We start from the raw sequence: 18618 nt of genomic DNA, 5'->3' as shown, positions 1-18618 counted from the left end.
ATATACAGTCTCGACCCATATCCGACCCGTTGACAGTCTTACCAGAATCGGTTTTCAGGATGACCGAAAAACCATGGTCGGACCAATGACGCTTTACGCATGATGAGTAAAAACCCATTTTGAGGACCAAAATAGGATACAGGGTATTCAACAAAATGGACGGTCTAGATCAATTATACACGAGATAATCATAATAGATATATGAGAAACTCTAGATCAGATCAATCGTGCACCATAGAAAAAATGTTCCAATAAGTGGGGTCCATTATTTTTATTTAAGCTACTAATTTGGCAGTATGGAATGTGGACGCCAAGGTAGTTGATTAAGCGCGGGATACAGTTTACGCGAAATACATATTGTATCAAATCGACGAAAATGCCCTCAACAAATCGGAGAAAGCCGTGAGAGTGAGTCTGCCCTTTTAATGATCTGAATTGATGAAATTTCCTACCTCCATCGTGCGCTAACTGTTGGGCTTCTCTCTCACTCTCTCCTCTCGCTTTCTGTGCTCTCTGGTAAAAAGTACAAACGCGCGCGCATCTTCCACCTCGCTCGCTCTTCATCTCTCCTGTTTCTCTCCGTTGGAGCGTCGAATCGCGCCAATAAGAGGTATTTTCTGTTTACTATTTATTAATTTTTTCTGATGTCTGTCTTTTATTACTGAATAGTTGTAGTGCATCTGCATCGATTGTCAGACCTTTTTTTTTGTTCCTTGTTTTTTCAGGGTTTTCAGCTAGTTATTAAATTTAAATTTTAATTATGTATTTTTTGTTCTAGGTTATTACTATCTTACTAACGATGATGGGCATTCAATTCTGAAGTCCAGTTATATTCTTATATTAGCGGATGCTTTTTCTTTATATTTTCTTTATCTATTTTTGTGGTTTGCGGTTGATTAGTGAAGGAGTGGGGTTTTGTTTGTTGGTTTGTTTCAGTGTAATTTGTTGTTATTCAATTGTTGTTTTGGTCGGATGGTTTGAGTTCTTTCAGTTTTTTACGTGTTTAGTTTTGTTTAGATCTAGCTGGGTTTCTCTATCTCATCGGTTCTTCTGCGGGGATCGTGTAGATGATCTATCGGGTTAGGATTTTTGGGTCATTCTGTGGATCGTCCTGTCTCATTAATAGTAGAGTTTTTATTTAAGTGATTGGGTTTGCCTTCCCTCCTCTATCTAATTTTTAGGGTTTTTTTAAAGATGTTTCAGTTTGCTACTTTACTTATAGTTTCTATAGTTCCATGAATATTTGAGATCTACTATCGGTTTGGTTTTTCTCCTGTTTATTATTCCTTACCTGTTCCTATCTTCCCAATTAAATTTAATTATGCCATCCTTTAATCATCATTAATAGGTGCAGTTTGAGTTCATTATTTGATCATCGGTAACGGGTCCTGTTATCAGTGCTGAATATATTTGCGGTGGACTTTTTCTTTATATTTACAAAGATAGCATTTATCGGTGGCATGATTTGGTCAAAGGATTTTTCTGGCTTTAGTTTCATATTGTTTTCATTGAGAAAGTTGAATATTTATCGGGCTTCTCTCCTTTTAATTCTTGATTTCTTCAGGTTTTCTTGCCTTTTCAACTAAGATATATTATGATGCACTTGAGGTCTGGTTTACTTAGTCGTTTGGGTTTCTTATATTGCACTACAATGAAAGGCGCAAATGCTATTTATTGCATTTTAATGTTCAGTCATTTGTTTTTAACACTTCTCCAAATTGGGAGGTATTACTTACTGATTCCTTTATCTTTTAGAAGTACCTATTGTTTTCCTATTTTTGTGCTTGAATCATCATGAGGTTTGTCATGTTTTAGTTCTCTTGAGAATTGAGATTTCCTACTTGCCATGCCAAATGGTTTGGTGGAACAGTGCTTGGAAGCTTGTTTTTTCAATTTATATGTTGGTACTTGATTTAATTGTTGTTTTTTATTTGATGTCCTTCCTATATCTATTTATTATTGCTGTTCCTTTTGGTAGGTGGGTGTTGGTAATCTTCCTTTGGTTCTCAATTACTAAATGTTTTTCTGGTTCCTTTACTCTAATGTATTTGGGTAATGACTGGGACCCCCTGTACTTTGGTGGGTTTGGCACTTAGCCTCCTTTACTATTTCATTGCAATACTTAACCACTTTCATATAATGATAAACCCATGACGGTGTTAATGATGAATGGGAAACTACATAATTGTCCATACATCATTTTTATGTTTTTAAGGAAAAATTGATATCGTGTGGCATTTGATGTTGGTTAATTTGCTACATATATTGGATGGCCTAGACTATTTGAATTTAGTACAACATTTGGATGGTTGAGATTAAAGCAATGATCTTAAGAGGTCACTTTGATGGCTCAGATCTTTGGGTTAATTTGGTAAACCATTTACATGGTTTGTATTTTTTAAAATCTGGGTAATTTGGTACACCATTTACTAGATTACTTGAAACCCTTGTACATCACTTGGATTTTCAAGATTGGTTGATTGATCCTTAGGCATAAGTTCAATAGTCTATATTTTTAGTAAGAAAATTATGACTAGAGATATCTCTTTAGTAATATTAAATGGGTATAAATGTGTAAAGACCAAGATTGTCTTCTAATGTAAAATGGGGGCTATTAGCCGAAAAATAAAAAGTAAAACAAGGGCATTTTAGGATTTTAAAAATATCTGAGAGCACACATTGTGTACAAATTGGTCTAAACTGTTAATCCTCTCATTGAATGGTGATGGAAGGGATTATTTGTTGCAAATTTGCAATATGAAGTACAAGGGGCTAAGTGTCACAAAAAACAGGTAAACACAGCTAAGTCTGAAGACCCCAAAGAACAGGGGGGGTCCCTGTAATTTAACAATTTTTTTGTTAGGAATTATTCTTGACACAGTATTTTGACTATTCTATAGAGATGGCAACCCAGACAGCAAGTCCCGCCCATGCTCCCAGTGCTCAAGTGGTTGGAAATGCTTTTGTGGAGCAGTATTATCACATACTTCATCAGTCCCCAGAATTGGTTTATCGATTTTATCATGATTCTAGCATGCTAAGCAGGCCAGAACCCAATGGTGCAATGTCGTCGGTGACAACCATGCAGGTAATTTTTTTTCCTCTGTATTTTGAAAAGATGTTATCTTGCACCTTGATATTTCTATGATTCGTTGAGGCCCATAGATTCCTACTTTAACCAGTTATGCTTAGATATTTTCTAAAACAATAGAGGACATATAAAAAAGGGAAAAACTATTTCTGGTTAAATATTTTAACAACTATGTTTTGATAGCCACCAAAAACAAAAGGATTAAACAGAATTGAATGACAAAACAGGATTTATGTAGCCAATCCCTTGTAGTTTGGGGATAAGGCTTGGAGGATGAAAAAGACCAATAAAAAAAAGAATAGTTTATTAACAAAGTCAGATCCACACTTATTTTTTTCTACCTTGGCTCTATCAAACATGCATATAATTTAAGTTGTAAGTGATAACTGCAGTTCTGGATTTGAAGATAAATGCATGCCAAGATGTGTTGGCATGTTGGGCCTTGGAATTATAGTGTTAACTGACCATTTAATCCAACTACTAAACCAAAACACCTGACACACCAAAATCAAAAAACACGGGACTGTTGAGACTAATGGTTAATATTAAGTGAAGGAATATAAGTTTATAGGTTGAGGTTTTATCAACTATTGCATTTTGTTTCTGTTTTTATGTCACTTTTTTTTGGGTTTTTCTGTTATTAATGTCAGTCTTTTGTCTTCCTCCTTTCATTTAACCAAGTATTAGTGTCTGAAAGATGAAAAATTTTAGCGTACATGACCTTTACCTTTGTTAATGTGTTATCAAAAGCTTGAATCAATTATGATTTTGGCAATGGTTCAATGGAATAAACTTGCAATTTGTCTTGGAATAGGCCATCAATGAAAAGATCCTTTCCTTGGATTACAAGGACTATAAGGCAGAGATACAGACTGCAGATGCACAGGACTCTTATGAGAATGGTGTTATTGTCCTAGTAACTGGATGTCTTACTGGAAAAGATAACGTGAGAAGGAAATTCACTCAATCATTCTTTCTAGCTCCACAAGACAAAGGTTACTATGTTCTGAACGATGTTTTCAGATATGTTGATGAAAATGAAGCACAAGTCATCAATCCCGTGTCTGTTAATGGTGTTGGTGCAAGTGCTTCAGCAGATTCCCTGACCTCAGATCCAGGTTCTATTTATTGCTTTTTGTACTTTTCTTTTTTTTTTACATATTTTTGGATCCATTTTAACTTTATTCTTATCTTTGTTTGCAGAACCAGCTCATGTTCCTGATCATCCTGCACTGGACCAAGCAACTTCTCTCCCAGAGGAGGATCTGAATGATGGCGAGGAGGTATGTGATCCATCAGACAATGAGGAAGGGTCAGTTATTGAAGAAGAGGTTGTTGTTGAGCCCCCAGATCATTCGAGTCAGAGTGAAGTCCATCCAGCCCCTGAATCAGCTTCTTCTACTGTCCCAGAGGATGCTCCTAAGAAATCATATGCATCAATTGTAAGTTCTTTGCAATAAATTGTCTGTTCTACGGTATTGAATTGAACGTTGAACTGTCCCTCTGAATTTCTCACATGTCGAAACTTTGTTACAGGTGAAAGTAATGAAAGGGAGTACAACACCTACAGCAGTTTATGTACCTTCCAATGCTGTAAGGACAGCATCAGCAAACACAGATCAACAGTCATATGGGTCTGCAGCACCTGCTTCAGTTTCTGAAACATCAGTTCCTAGTAGCTACACAGCTCCTGAAAGTAGTAGTACTGCTCCTGAGGAAGGTAGGTAAATCTGTTGCTTTGTCTTGATGTTGCATAACCTCAGTTTTTATATAATCATTTTGCTTATAACATGTGATAATTTTTACTACAACAGACTAATCTTTCCTTTCTTTTGTTGCAAGGACGCTCCATTTTCTGCAATTTACTGTCTTAGGCACCATTTTAAGATATGTTGTGTTGTATACTTTCTACACTTGTTTCTATTGTTCAAGAGTATTAATTTATCATGCCATCTTTTTTACAGTTATTTGTTATTATGTAACTATTCCTTATCAGTACCTCGTACTTTAGGGGTTGTTCCGAACTTCAAAACGTGTCTCTGCAGTACCTGAACTTTCAAAATGTGTCTAATAGGTCCTTGCCGTCAACAGTATGTTAATGGATAAATGAAATGCCAGAAATACCCATCAGGTGTCATCTAATTTTCTTTATCTGCCACTTCCACATAAACCAATTCAAGAACAGAGCAGCTTGAATTGGTAGAGCTTCAGATGCTGTGACTGTGGTGGAGAATTGTCACGTTTGTTAATGTTGAGGTCCACGCCTTTGGAGAATAAAAACCAGAGCCTTGAAACTGGTGAGGGGGATAAAGGGTAATAAACAGAAATAAGGGAGAGGAAAGCTGGGCTGTTGTCAATTGGTGACCGTTGGTGAGGCCCGCGAAGGAAGAATTGAACAAGGCACTGCCTTGACAAAAGTAAGGAGAGGCGCCATGATAAGGTGTTGCTCTTTTTCATGAATTTATGGGAGGTGAACCAGATTGAATGGTTTTCTTTTCTGCCCAAATATCTTTGACATTTTAATTGATGTTACGGTTTGCTAAGTTGGTTAGGGGTGATGGGTACCTGCTGAAATCCGAAGGTGGTGATGATCTGCCAGAATCTGACTGACAAGGTTGGACTTTTCCAATCTTCCTGGGTTCTAATTGGATTTCTCTAGTTCGAAATAGGGGTGGATTTGAGCTGAGCCGAATAGTATGAGGCTCGAGCTCGGTTCGAGCTAGAACATTGAGCTTGAGCTTGGCTCGAGTCAAAAACTCATCGAGCTCGATTTGAGAAAAAAGGTTTTATAAAAAAAATATTTTTTATTTGATATTTAAAAATTAAGAATTATAATACTTTTATTATATATATCATTTTCTATAATTTTATTATATATATACATATATTCGAGCTCGGCTCGTGGCCACCCCTAGTTCAAACACAATTTCAGAGTTGCCCATTTGAATAAGAGGTGGTTTAATCTGGGTATGCAGCAATATCAGGAAGCTTTTGGGCAGAACTTAGGTGCCATGGTAGAATCAACTGAACCATCCAAATGCCTATGGGGAGAACATTATGACACCCATGAGCTACAAAGTTACTCTATAATTTAGAAATCAGAACTGTAGAGTGTAAGCCAGTTACAAGCGTTAGAGCATACCCAGAAGCTGGAAAATCAAGAAAATCAGAGAAATACAGAAAAAGAAAAGAAAAATCAAGAAAAGGAGAAGTTGGAACATATCCAGAAGCTCAAGCAAAACAAAATTCCTGATGCTTTGATGAACTTGCATGTCAAAATTATTTCTTTGATGATGATCCGTTTCTTTTTCCTTACGTAAAGAAGCATATGCGTCAGTTATTTCTTTTCAGCCGTCGCCGGAACTTGGTCAGTTCCCGGCACCGTCGTAGCAATGACGTGGCTGTTCAGCATCAAGGTGTAAGGCAATGAACAGTGCCTCTCAAGGTAGAAGACAATGAACAGTGTCTTCTATTAAGAGTAGTTTTGACATTTTTAGAACTTTTAAGTAGCACATGTCATCATGTGATACAGATAACTGATGGACTTTTAACGGCAAGGACCTATTAGACACATTTTGAAAGTTCAGGTACTGCAGAGACACGTTTTAATGTCCGGGGACTGACTTGACACAACTCTTAAAGTACAGGGTACTGATCAGGAATTTTCCCTTTATTTTATATACTGGAAATGAGTTATGAGGTTGCAAAGGATATAATTGGATTAAGAGAACCTAGGGTAGCTACAGTATGTGACAAAATGAGGCTAAATAGGTTGTAATATATGAACTGAAAACCACCCACTGCATCCATAAGAAAGTGTTGCCTGATTTAGGGTGAGGGTTCCAAAATAGGTGTAAAAATCAAGAAGACATCAGGCAAAATACCAGGGAAAGATCTGTTGACTTGTAATTTGACAGAACATGACCCTTGATATGATGGTGAAACATGATTTATGTTGCTGTCCCCTAATGCTTGAGAAAGTCTCTTCTTTCTCTGTGTGTAGTGTTCTTTGCAATAAATGAGCTATCATTGAGCATTAATATTCTGATATCGCATGTATACATGCTTATGATAAAAAATACATGCATAATACATAAATGAGCTGTCATTGAGCATTAATAAATTCTGTTATCACATGCTATGATAAAAAATACATGCATAGATATGTATATATGTATGTTGCATAATCTGCTCATATTTCCATGCATAACAAGCTTTACCGTCTCAAGGCAGGTTTTGTGTGGAGGTAAGAAAAAGAAAAGAAAAGAAAAATAATCTGATGATGTATAATGCTCTCTCATAGTAGTACAACAATCCTATAGTTGTCAGATAATATGTTTGTGTTCATTTTTTCATCTATGCTTTTCTGATAATTGTGTTGCATTTCCTATAGTTGAGGGTCACTCGATTTATATTCGGAATCTGCCTTTGAATGCAACGGTTGCACAACTGGAGGAGGAGTTCAAGAAATTTGGGCATATTAAGCCTAATGGTATCCAAGTCAGAAGTAATAAGGTTTGTTCCAAATATAGTCATGCATGTGGGTGTGGGTGTGGATGTCTGATGGATATGCTTTAATCAACAACATCTGCAACATGCTCAAAAAAAAAGTAGCAAAATATATATGATTTTTGAGCTAATTCTTTTTTTTTTCATTTCTGTATCTCTTCAGGGCCAGGGGTTCTGTTTTGGTTTTGTTGAATTTGAATTGTTGAGTTCCATGCAGAGTGCAATTGAGGTATATGCTCTGTGCTTTCTCATTTTTTAAGCTAAAGAGGATGTATCTGTGGTTGCTTTTAGAATATGTCCAATTAAGTGGACTTTTGAAGGGTGACACCATGCCTTTTCCAACTACATGTGACTCTTTTGGGTTGCTCATACTTCTTTGCTGAGCATCATCATTTTGAATGCATTTTTTCTTTAATCTAATTGAAAATTTCTCCCATCATATTGCTTTCTGCTGGTGTTCCTTGCCCCTTCTATATGGCTTTCTTCTGTTAGGCTATTGTCAACTCTATTGATTTGTGTGCCCTTTCCAACTCATTAATATAATCCTCAAGGCATCATAGTCACATACCAATTAAAAAATCACCATAATTATACTTCGATGGTAAAATGATTTTTCTGCCTTGAAGGGACGATCCAACTCCTGTTAGACTGATAATTTAAGGGATTGATGTGAATGTCTGCTTGCTCATGGACTTTAAAACTAATTTGTGTTTTTTTCCTGATAATTGAAATTTGAATTACCAGAACAAGCTTTGGAAGCTCCCTTTAGGATGGAAATGGGAATCTGTAATTAATTGTTTACTTACAATTTTCTTGTCAACATTTCATTACCATTCTTATAATCTGTAGATGGGGAAGTAAATCATGGTTATACGACTTTTAACTTGTTATGTTTATTGCTGTAACTAAACCAGTGGCTATGATCTTTTGTCATCGTGACAGCAGATTTTTTTCTTTTGCTAAACAAAGCAGATAGCTTGAACACTTCTAAAGCTTTGTAAAAATGACCCTATGAAATATTTATATGTGCTAGAAAGTTTATTAAATTTGACAAGATTTAAATATTGAGAAACGATACTTGGCTTGATTATGAAGGAGAATATGATACATAGCTTGCAAAACTAATATATGGAGCATGGTATCACACTATCACCTTATTGAATGGGATACCTGTACCCATTTCTGTATCATTGATCTCAAGAAAGAGTTCTTTATTTTAATCATCAAGAGATAGAGTTGTTCCTTGTTTCCTGTATCTATGATTACATGGTATTTAGATTTGGGCATCTTGGATGGTCCCAAACAATTATGGTGTTGCTTTTTATTATCACATCGCAAGCTCATAGGGGCAGCTCATTATTCCTTAGTTTCTCATCAACTTTTCCTTTCTGAGTTATACATCTCATTTCACTAATCTTTCTAGGGCATAGCAGTATTGTCAAATAAAAACTTTCCATATATAGAAAACTTGGTTATATTTTATTATGTATAAGTTGTAGCACACATTGAGCTGTTTGGATCCAAGACTGAAATTATTATATTATCTTAATGACTCAATCAAGTATTCAATGATTTGGTACTGAGACAGGAATGGTTGTTCTTTGTTGTTGCATGATCTGGTATTTTAATTGAACCCATAATTAGTTACATCTAGCAAATGTCTGGTATATGATATGTAATTATGTCATAACAAAAGCAAATACGTAATCCATAGGCTTTCATTAGATACAAAAAATTAATCAATTCAAGTCACACTTGCAAATGTAATTTCATTTGAATGGTAGCTCAACTGTGTAGACTGGCTTATTCTTTAACAAAACTTAAGTCCTTGGCTCCTTTTATGTCTGTTCCTTTGAAAAGGTGGGCATGAGTAGTTAAACTGGTTTTTGCTGTCATCACGCTTAGGATAGAACCCCTCCATCGTTCTAGTTGGTGATCACTAGTACTTGAACAATTGCCAAACAGGGGGTCTCTTGGGATTCTTTATTTTGGGCTACCTAATTCATGTTCCTTTTGGAATTGTGATTCTGTGATCAATCTTAAAGGAAAGGTCGCATCTCGTGCCTTTCCTTGGGTTGCCTGTAACTCTTATCTGTTGGATTAATAAAACTTTTACTCATTTATCAATAAAAAACAAAAAACTTGAACAATTGCTTAGCAATGAAGAAAAAAAAAGAAAAGAGAAAAAAACCTAGTGGTGGTATTATCTTGTAATTTTCATGATCTTGTTATTACTATGATATAGCTTCCCTAATGGGTAATGGTATTATTCTTTTTTGGCTGAGTTCTTCAACCATTTTGGCCTTATGAGTAGCAATATTGATACGTTTCTCTTGGAGGTATAGAAATAGGATTAGCTGAATGCAATAGACCGTTCAGCAGGCTGTGGAACCAATGATAATGCTCCACACCAGCCATAAAATACATGGGGCAGCTGCTATCCTCTCAACCTTTAAACCAGTTGGAAGAAGACTCTTGGAGCTGGAACTGGACTACGGGTGGCTTATTTTCTATCAACTCCTTTGCTAGGAACCTAGTAACTGGAGGCAGAGTTGATATTCCAGCAAAAAGAATCCGGTTCCTCCTTCAAAAGTTAATGCTTTGATGTGGGCTGTGGTGCTAGACAGAAGTCTCTCTAAAAAGAACCTGGCCAGGAGAGGAGTCCAAACTACAAGATTTGCAGCGTGTGTTGTGTGGCCATGAAGAAGAGGACAACAATCATCTTTTTCTGCCTTGCCCTTTGTCTGCAGAAGTTAGGAACCATTATCTCTTCTCGGTGGGTGTAGCCTGGGTCATGCCTAGTTGCCTATGTCTGTGAAGGATCTGCTTTGGTGCGGGGTGCTCTGAGGTTTATCAAAGTTGGCTAAATGTGTGTGGAAGACAGTTCCTGCAGCAGTTATTTATACTATTTGGTTGGAGAGAAAGAATCTTCCAAAACTGTTCCAGGGATGTAAACTGCCTAATCTCTACCTCCTTTGGCAAACTGGTCTCTTGGACTGCCACAGCTAAGGGTCTGCAGGTCAGGGTGCCGGGCACCCAGTTGAGGTCTACTAGTCTGTTTGATCTGTAAATGTAGGGCTTTTAGGCCTGATCTGTAGCCCTTTCAGTCAGGCCCTTTGTATTTTATGTGCTATTTAATAAAATTACCTTACCTTTTTCAAAAAAAGGGGGGACCCACAACCATTCAAACTTTAACTGTGGGCCCCTTATATTTTATCACTGGTGTGGGGCATTATCATTGGTTCCACAGCCCGCTACACAGCTAATGTTTTGAGCTAATCTGAATTAGGAGGTATAGGCATGCTTGTTGGGAATATAGTCACGGTCTAAGATTCATTGAGCTGATGTTGTATTATTTGTAGCATCCTAATTTTGTTGCTAAGTTGATTTCTATGGTTAGAATCACCTCATGGATCATGATTAACATTTGATATGTGTATTCTGGTAATGTTAGAACAAAATGGTCTTTAGCAATTGGATCTTGTATCAGAATTGATAAACTCTTCCAAGTCCAAGTGCTATTTAGTGTGAAACAATCTGGAGGCCTATGTATACATTTTCCTGTACTAGAAGGTCTAGGCATCTAATGTATTTTCACATTGATTTCACTTAAGACCATTCATATTAATGAGATAAAAATATCTTAGAATTAGGCTCATATCATGTTATAGTCTTATGTACTTGTAAGAAGCTTTGGTTCCATGATATCATATTCTTTTGTTTGTTCCAGTCCTTTCTTTATTTCTGTTCATTTTTGTTAGTCCTTTGTTTCTGGTCATGATTGTGTAAATTTTTTAGGCTTCTCCTGTCATAATTGGAGGCCGTCAAGCTTTTGTTGAGGAGAAGAGAACTACATCTCGAGGTAAGTTAAAATGTCTTAACAGATTCTGAATTTTCTGTCATGTTATTTTATAGTAATTTAAAAGGGGAGTGATTTGGGGATTATTAAAAAAAGGGAGTGATTTGGGCATATCCCATGTTCGATGAACTTGGCACATCCTAGTTAAAAAACAAAGAAACACGTGTTGGTTATGAAAAATTAAACATGGGGGGGGGGTCTTTGTCTTTTAATGCATACACTTTTGATTAATTAATTAGGATGTGCTCCTTTTGTCAAAAATGGAAATTGGGTTTGCCCAAATCAATCCAAGGTCTTGGGAGATGGTAGACTGGATATAGACCCAACTGTTGGCCTTTTTTGATACCAAGTGGCCAATCTGACTTGAACCCACTCTCTCTCTCACTTGTCAGACTGTGATTGTACTACTATTTTTCCGAGTAATGGTTCCTCTGAGCGTCTGACAACTGTTTATTGTGATACTTGGCCTCAGCAGAATCCTTGTCTTTGAGACTCACTATATTGCTGGGTTCTTGCAGTTACAAGTGGCAGCGGAAGTGGAAGTGGAAGGGGAAGTCGGTTCCCATCTGGAAGGGGTGGATATAGAAATGACAATTTCAGGGGTCGTGGGAACTACAGTGGTGGCCGGGGCTATGGCAGAAATGAATTTGGAAACCGAGGTGAATTTTCAGGCAGAGGGAGGGGTCCATCTGGACGTAGTGGAGATGGTTATCAGAGAGTGGATCAGAATGGGAATGGAAGAGTTGGCCGTCAAGCTGGAGTAAACCAGACAGCTGTTTCTGCATGAAATTGTGTCTTTTGAGTTGGGAGAACAGATTAATTTTTCACGGAAAGGAGATGGGAGTATTCTGAGTTCTCAGTACATACCGTGAAAGTTTGTGATTAACAAATTCAAGTTTGGATGAGTTGATTCTTTTGACTCTAGATGAAGTTAACCTTTGAGATGAGAAGGTATCTCGATGTAATGTCTTTTAAAATTTTGTGTCAATCTTGTCTCGGCAGCAGGAAACGGAAACCTATGCTAAGCTAACTTGTGCAATACTCGAAAATTTGCATCTTTTAAAAGATCCTTGCCAATGGTGCTATCATTGTTGGATAGTGCTAAAGTTTCTTGTGTAAACCCTGTTGTTCCAATAAATATGATAGCTTAAATTTTCGGAATTCGAGTGGGTCTCGATTTACGCAGGAATATGTTTGGGAACTAAGCTGTTTCTTTCTAGGGGTTGACGGTACTTCAAGAACCTTTTCTGTGGCTACTGTTAACAGCTTAATAGATGCGACGGAATGGTTGGGTTATTTTGTCCATAAAATTCTCTTCAGGAGAGTAAAACCGTAGGTCTGTCAGATGTTTATTATAAGAATAAGACGACCCTCGTACCTACTAGTGTTTGGAAATATTTTCTTAACGTTATATAATGTTTGGCAAGTTTTTCTATGTATATCTTTCAACAGCCCAGTAGACCAAAAGATGTATTGAACCTTTGGAGTTAACGACTGTTTGGTAAGTATCTTAGTCCATCCAACTGTTAAAAATGGATTAGAAGGCTATTTGAAGCACAGAAGGGCCAAAGTTTATCGATTTGGGGCTGTTTGATTCTTTCTGGGTGCTTATCTTTTGAGTTTTCGTGGTTATTGCTGAAGTGTCCTGTTGATGGCAATTATTTGATTTCCAAGTTTCTATTTGAAACCATTTGGAGTTTAATGCTCCTAGCTATTAGTATAATTTTTAAACAGTTTAACCTAGGTCGGACTTGAATCTATAAAGCTACAACTTTGAGGCCAACAGCACATAATTCTAACCAATTATTCTGATAGAATTTACTTATTTCAGAATTTTGATTTGCATGTAAAGTATTTCTTTGGATTTTTTTCATTATAATAAAAGAAGAAATCTTTTTTTTTTTTAGTTTGTCGAGGGCCTCGAGGAAAATAATTTCCCCATTCCGAAAATTTGAATACAACGTTCTTTGCAATTGAAACATGAAGAGTGGAAAATGCTTAAAGGCTATCTTGTACTATTACTATAATGTCAATGAGGCGTTGTATGAGTCATGACTATTGCGATAGTTTCTTCTTTCTTTACAATTTTCTTCTAACAGATGATCAACTCAACTCAAAGCCTTATCCCAACCAAACATGAATTCTGTTCCACCATTTAGTTTTATCAATGGCCATTTTCCAACACTACAATCTCATTTAATAATAGGGTGTTGGTGTTTGCTAAGCTCCTGCCATAAAATGATTTTTAGCCATTTTCATTGTAGCATTTTTCGTTTCATTGAGAATATATACCCACCATCCAAAATAGAAACTATGAAACCATCGAGTTGTTTCATTTCTAATCGAAAGATAAGGATTCCATTTTTTATGGGGGCATTAACATTATGGGTTCAAATGCTAATGAAAACCAAGAAGAAATCGTTTCATTTCAGTTGGCAGCAGAGATTATACAACCAATGGCATTGTTGGGGAGCACACTATACCAATACACAATTCCAATTAGTATCGTTCAGTACATATTCAGAAGAAGGAGAAAAAAAAATCAATCTGATTTCTGCAAGTTGGATACCAAATTTGAAGCCACAAGAGCTGCAGATCCACCAGCTACACAAACCAGAGCAACTGCAACTTGTAACACCACCTCCCATGGGTACTCTTCAGGCACAAGGTATACAAAGACAGGACCCAATACCAGCAATCCTAGGCTCAGACTCAAGAGAGCCCCTGGGGTCCCTGGATCTGTTGCTGCTGAGAGGACTCCTAGTTCCTCAGCTTTTGAGAGGAGACCCAGTTTCTCTATGGTTGACAAAGAAAGCCCAAACTTTTCTGCAGCTGATAGTAGGCCGGCTTTCTCTGCCTTGCTTAGAAGACGAAGCTGTTCCACCCTTGTTAGTAGCTTTATAGGGGGTCCAGTTGTAGCCGAGCTAGTCCGTGGGCCTGGCTCACCAAAGGGAAACACTGTTGATCCCTGCGTTTCAATGGGTTGTTCTTTTCAGTTTTTGTTTGAAATGCATATAGCATGCAATAACATATGGATAGGATAAAAATGTGAGGTGATAAAGAACTGGCATATCTTGGAATTTCCAGACCAATTGGGTATTAATAAATGCAAATTCTATCTCAATAAAAACAAGTTCGTCTGCATATGATACATTGTAAATCTCTGATACATGGATATAGTATTGCATCTGAAGTCTGATTAAACTGTCATGTTGGAGTTATTGATCAGAGTGGCCATTGCAGTTTCTTCTATTAAAACATGGGCATGAGGGTTGTTCTTATCATTCTAAAAGTTTTGAAATGTTAAAAGAGTAAGCCTGTAAGAGGAGGAAATATATACCACTAATATAGTTGTAAATGGTAACCCCATTACTTGTTATAAATGAGCCTTTCTACACACTGAACAGGGGATAACCACTTACATCGATCATTAGTTTCAGACAAACATGGCAATGTTTCATATTTCCATGCAAATATCAGATGGAAGAAAATTTTGTTGAACTTCACAATTAGAGCTATGATCCGAAATACACTCCCTAAACCCATTGAGGTTCATGTGCAACAAGAATCCATGTCTTAGAGCTGGGTTGCCTGTGTTGAGTTCCTCCAGTGACCACAATAATGCCATATAACTCAGCCTTATTGAAATGGGAATTTAGTTATTCATTTGAAATGGGGAGAATAAATTGAATTAATTCAAAATGCAGAAAATGGGGGAAGCATAAAGCATGGGATCGGATCTTAACCAGTGAACAAGTGTCCTTTCTCTCTATAAACCAAAATTGAGAAATAAGAAGATAATTCTGCAGCCTAAACTTTAAATGTTTATATACAGGGAAATTCAAAGAATCACAGGTGAGGGTGCTCATTGCTTAATACCACCATTCGATGGAAAGGTACAAACTATGACTAAAACTCAAGGAGGAAAACCAAAAGAAAACTGAAAAGCAAGCTAAATCGCAACGCCATGAGTGGACTCACAACTTGATGAAGGAAATTAAGGAAATGGGATCAACATCAAAGAACCAGTTTCCGTTTTTGTAAATTTAGAAATGAACTTTCTGGGTTGAGCTAACCTTTCTAGTGCCAACAGTTCGAGTGGCTGAAGAGGGCTTCTGGGTAGCCATGGATTGAATGCGAAGAGGTAAGAAAGTTGCAGTTGCAGAGTGGTCTGGGCTCGATTTGATTCTTTTGGGTGGAGATGAGATGAGCGAGATCCCTCTGCCTCTGCTACAAACTCCCATCGCTTCCATCTCCTCCTCGTCAAATTCGGTTTGCTTCCACGAGGCTTAAAAGGCATTCATTTTGAGTGGTGGACGAACATGTTCACAGATTTGGTACACGTGTCGACCGAAGGTTGGCTTCCAGCAGTAAAACAACTGATGAGTGATGACAATGCAGTTGCAGTATTACTGCTAGCGGAGTGGTAGCGCTACGAACCGTGGCCTTCACAGACCTCTTAGGCACAAACGAATTATGCTAGAATCACGGACGTTCGCATTGGTCAAAGAAGGACAAGATGGGCCGCACCTCTTGGGTCAAAAACTCCAAATTCACTTCGTGGGCCTTGTAGGATTTCATTATTGGGCGAGAGCAAGGTTCTGTTGGATGTGGGCTCTGTAGGTTTGCCGTTTGCGAAACTACACTGGAGCTCCTAATTGTCCTATTCGTATCGTGGGCCGTGATCCTTTATTCAGGTAATAACATTCTTCAAACATCTACTCGAATTGTCGTTGTAGTATAGTGGTGAGAATTTCCGCCTAGACCGGGTCGGGCCAGGCTTTTACTCTTCATAAATAGAAATTTGTTAGGCCCGAGCTCAAGTCCGGCCTTGATAAAAAGCCCGAAGCCCAATGGTGATTGTGTTCGTCGGAGCTGAGTTCGTGGTGACTGTGAGCTGCAATTTTAATAGTGAAAAGTGTGTCAGTTCGCGTCAGAGAGAGAGAGAGAGAGCTCACCGCCGCCGCCGGTGCCTATATTCGCCGCTTCGCTGGTGTTTGAGATTTGAAAGAGAAGTGAGAAGAAAAACGAGAGAGAGAGAAAGAGAGAGAGAGAGAGAGAGAGAGGACTCACCGCCGGAGTTGTTGTGCCGGTGAATGTTCGCCGCCTTGCTGGTTGTGTGGCTGCCTGAGAGTGTGAGGACTGAGAAGGATGTGAAGACTGAAGAGAAGAGAGGTTTGGCTAAGGGGAAAGAGGTGAAAGAGAAGAGAGGTTCGGCTTAGGGAGTTAGGGTTGTTTAAGTTTAGTCTATAGGTCGGGCTCAGGCCGGGCTATTTTGGCAAATCCCGAGCTCGGCTCGAATTTATTGTGGGCCGGTCTTTTTGGCCCGGGGTTAAGCCCGCGGGCTCATTTGCGTGTTCAAGCCTGTCCGAGGGCCGAACAGGTCTATTCCCACCTGTCACGCGGGCGAACCGGCCCGTCGGGCCACCCACCCGTACTATGGCTTTTTATCTTTTAAAAGCACAAACCCCCTCAAAAGCACGAAGTTGACTTTTATTACTTCGTGCTTTTGATGTTGTTTTCAAGTCCTAACCTCTTTGTTGTTGTAAGTATTATCATTGGAAATCATTGCTGGAAACAAGATCCTTATTGGAATTGCATGTGTGGATCCCGGTTTTATATTTTCCCCCTTTCTTTTAATGATTTTCTCCATTTCATGCAATATTTTCAAGCTTAATGGTATGTTTGTTACATGTTTACTGTCACTGGCTGTTGTCTATTTTTTTGTTTCCTAAACTATTCTTGAAGCTTATGGAATGTTTTTATATATTGTTTACTATAATGTTATATAGCATGATACCTGTATAAAACCACTTTGTTTCCTAAACCAAATGTCGATTCTAAGTGGTTGCCACATATAATGTGTACACGTGGCATGTGTGTATCTTCAGTGTATGAAGGTGGCTAATCATGGGTAATGTGGTATTTGTCACGTATAAGATTAGATGAATCATATGATTGATAGGGTACATGTTTTTGCCAAACAAAAAATGATATTTTTGTTTTGGAAAGCATGCTTTTCAATTTTTTTTTATCCAAATAGTTTTAAAAGCAAAAATACTAAAGTAAAAGTTGTATTTATACTTTATACTTTCGTACTATTAAAGTAGAAGTATGCTTAAACGTAGCCTAAACATTCATAATATTTTTTTATAAAGGTTCAACTATGATATGAAAAAGATATGATATCTGAAAAACAACTGACAAATAAATTGGAATCATAAACATGGTAGAGAATAAGGTGTTATTTATCAAAATTCATGGGTGGGTTTTGATTCGTCAAAACTCTTTCCATATCATCATAGATTTTCCCTTTTTATAAAGATGCAAAAGGAGAGATTTTCAATGGGTTGTCGTTGTAGTATAGTGGTAAGTATATCAAAAATAGAGAAAATCTCTTTTGGGGTGGGTGGGTTATCAAATGTCTTCTATTAACGAATGCAGAATATATTTCATTCCGTTGTTGTAGTATAGTGGTGAGTATTCTCGCCTGTCACGCGGGTGACCCGGGTTCGGTCCCCGGCAACGGCGCTTTCACCTTTTGGTACTAAAGGTAAAAATCTCATAATTTTACAAAGATATTTCCACCATCACCGATTATATTATGGAACGTAAACCATGTTTCATGTTGTCGTTGTAGTATAGTGGCGAGTATTTCCGCTTCTCACGCGAGCGGACCAAATTCGATCCCCGGCAACAGCGCCTTTCTTTTGCCGTAATAAGAAAAAAAAGCACTCTGAAATCATACAGATCGCCAAGAATTCGCTCCTTCAATGTAGAGACGCAAGCGTCCTTTCGAGCACTCTAACGATCGACACGTAACTAGTCTTGTATTAAAACGTGATTTTGTTTGTCAGGCTATTTGATTACGTGTCTGTCAATGAAATGCTCAGAATTACATTTTCGTCCTTCGTGGTTTTAGCGAAGACCAAATCGTAGATCCATGAAAAAACCCGCCAAAACCCAAAACCCTACGGAGCCATAGACACTAAGAAAGTCACACAGCACTGACCCACAGCCTGATTCTCTTCAAATGGTAGACTCTGTTCTGTCTATGGAGAAACCGAACGGATTCTGGAATTCGCAAGTTCAGACCGAAGAGAAATCGACATTGAATTTGGTACCCTTCGCGCCTTTTTTTGTTCATCTGTTTAGTAGA

At 37.7% G+C, this 18618-nt stretch overlaps 2 protein-coding genes across 3 annotated transcripts; one reads left to right on the top strand and one right to left on the bottom strand.

Annotated features, from left to right (window-relative positions):
- Positions 1-449: 449 nt before the first annotated feature.
- LOC104597933 (Nuclear transport factor 2 (NTF2) family protein with RNA binding (RRM-RBD-RNP motifs) domain-containing protein) lies at positions 450-12620 on the top strand. 2 transcript variants are annotated; one of them, XM_010259732.3, is made up of 9 exons: positions 450-610; positions 2901-3088; positions 3906-4209; positions 4295-4533; positions 4628-4811; positions 7485-7606; positions 7764-7829; positions 11399-11462; positions 11978-12620. In XM_010259732.3, the coding sequence occupies exons 2-9, from the start codon at positions 2903-2905 to the stop codon at positions 12244-12246; spliced, it is 1434 nt and encodes a 477-aa protein (XP_010258034.1). In that variant the 5' UTR covers positions 450-610; positions 2901-2902; the 3' UTR covers positions 12247-12620. The 2 variants fall into 2 exon arrangements, with proteins under 2 accessions (XP_010258034.1, XP_088742511.1); XM_088886385.1 differs by lacking the exon at positions 450-610 and having other exon boundaries at positions 2883-3088.
- Positions 12621-13860: 1240 nt separating this feature from the next.
- On the bottom strand, positions 13861-15741 carry LOC104597934 (wiskott-aldrich syndrome family protein, putative (DUF1118)). The gene is made up of 2 exons (XM_010259733.2): positions 15536-15741; positions 13861-14427 (listed from the first exon to the last, which is right to left on the bottom strand). Exons 1-2 carry the CDS (start codon positions 15710-15712, stop codon positions 14002-14004), a joined length of 603 nt encoding a protein of 200 aa, XP_010258035.1. The 5' UTR covers positions 15713-15741; the 3' UTR covers positions 13861-14001.
- Between the last annotated feature and the right edge of the window lie 2877 nt (positions 15742-18618).

Source organism: Nelumbo nucifera, chromosome 4, assembly GCF_055504915.1.
Source record: "Nelumbo nucifera cultivar China Antique chromosome 4, China Antique-T2T, whole genome shotgun sequence".
NCBI classification, from domain to species: Eukaryota; Viridiplantae; Streptophyta; class Magnoliopsida; order Proteales; family Nelumbonaceae; genus Nelumbo; species Nelumbo nucifera.
Note: the sequence above shows the minus strand (reverse complement) of the source record. Positions and strands in the feature narration are given on the sequence as shown.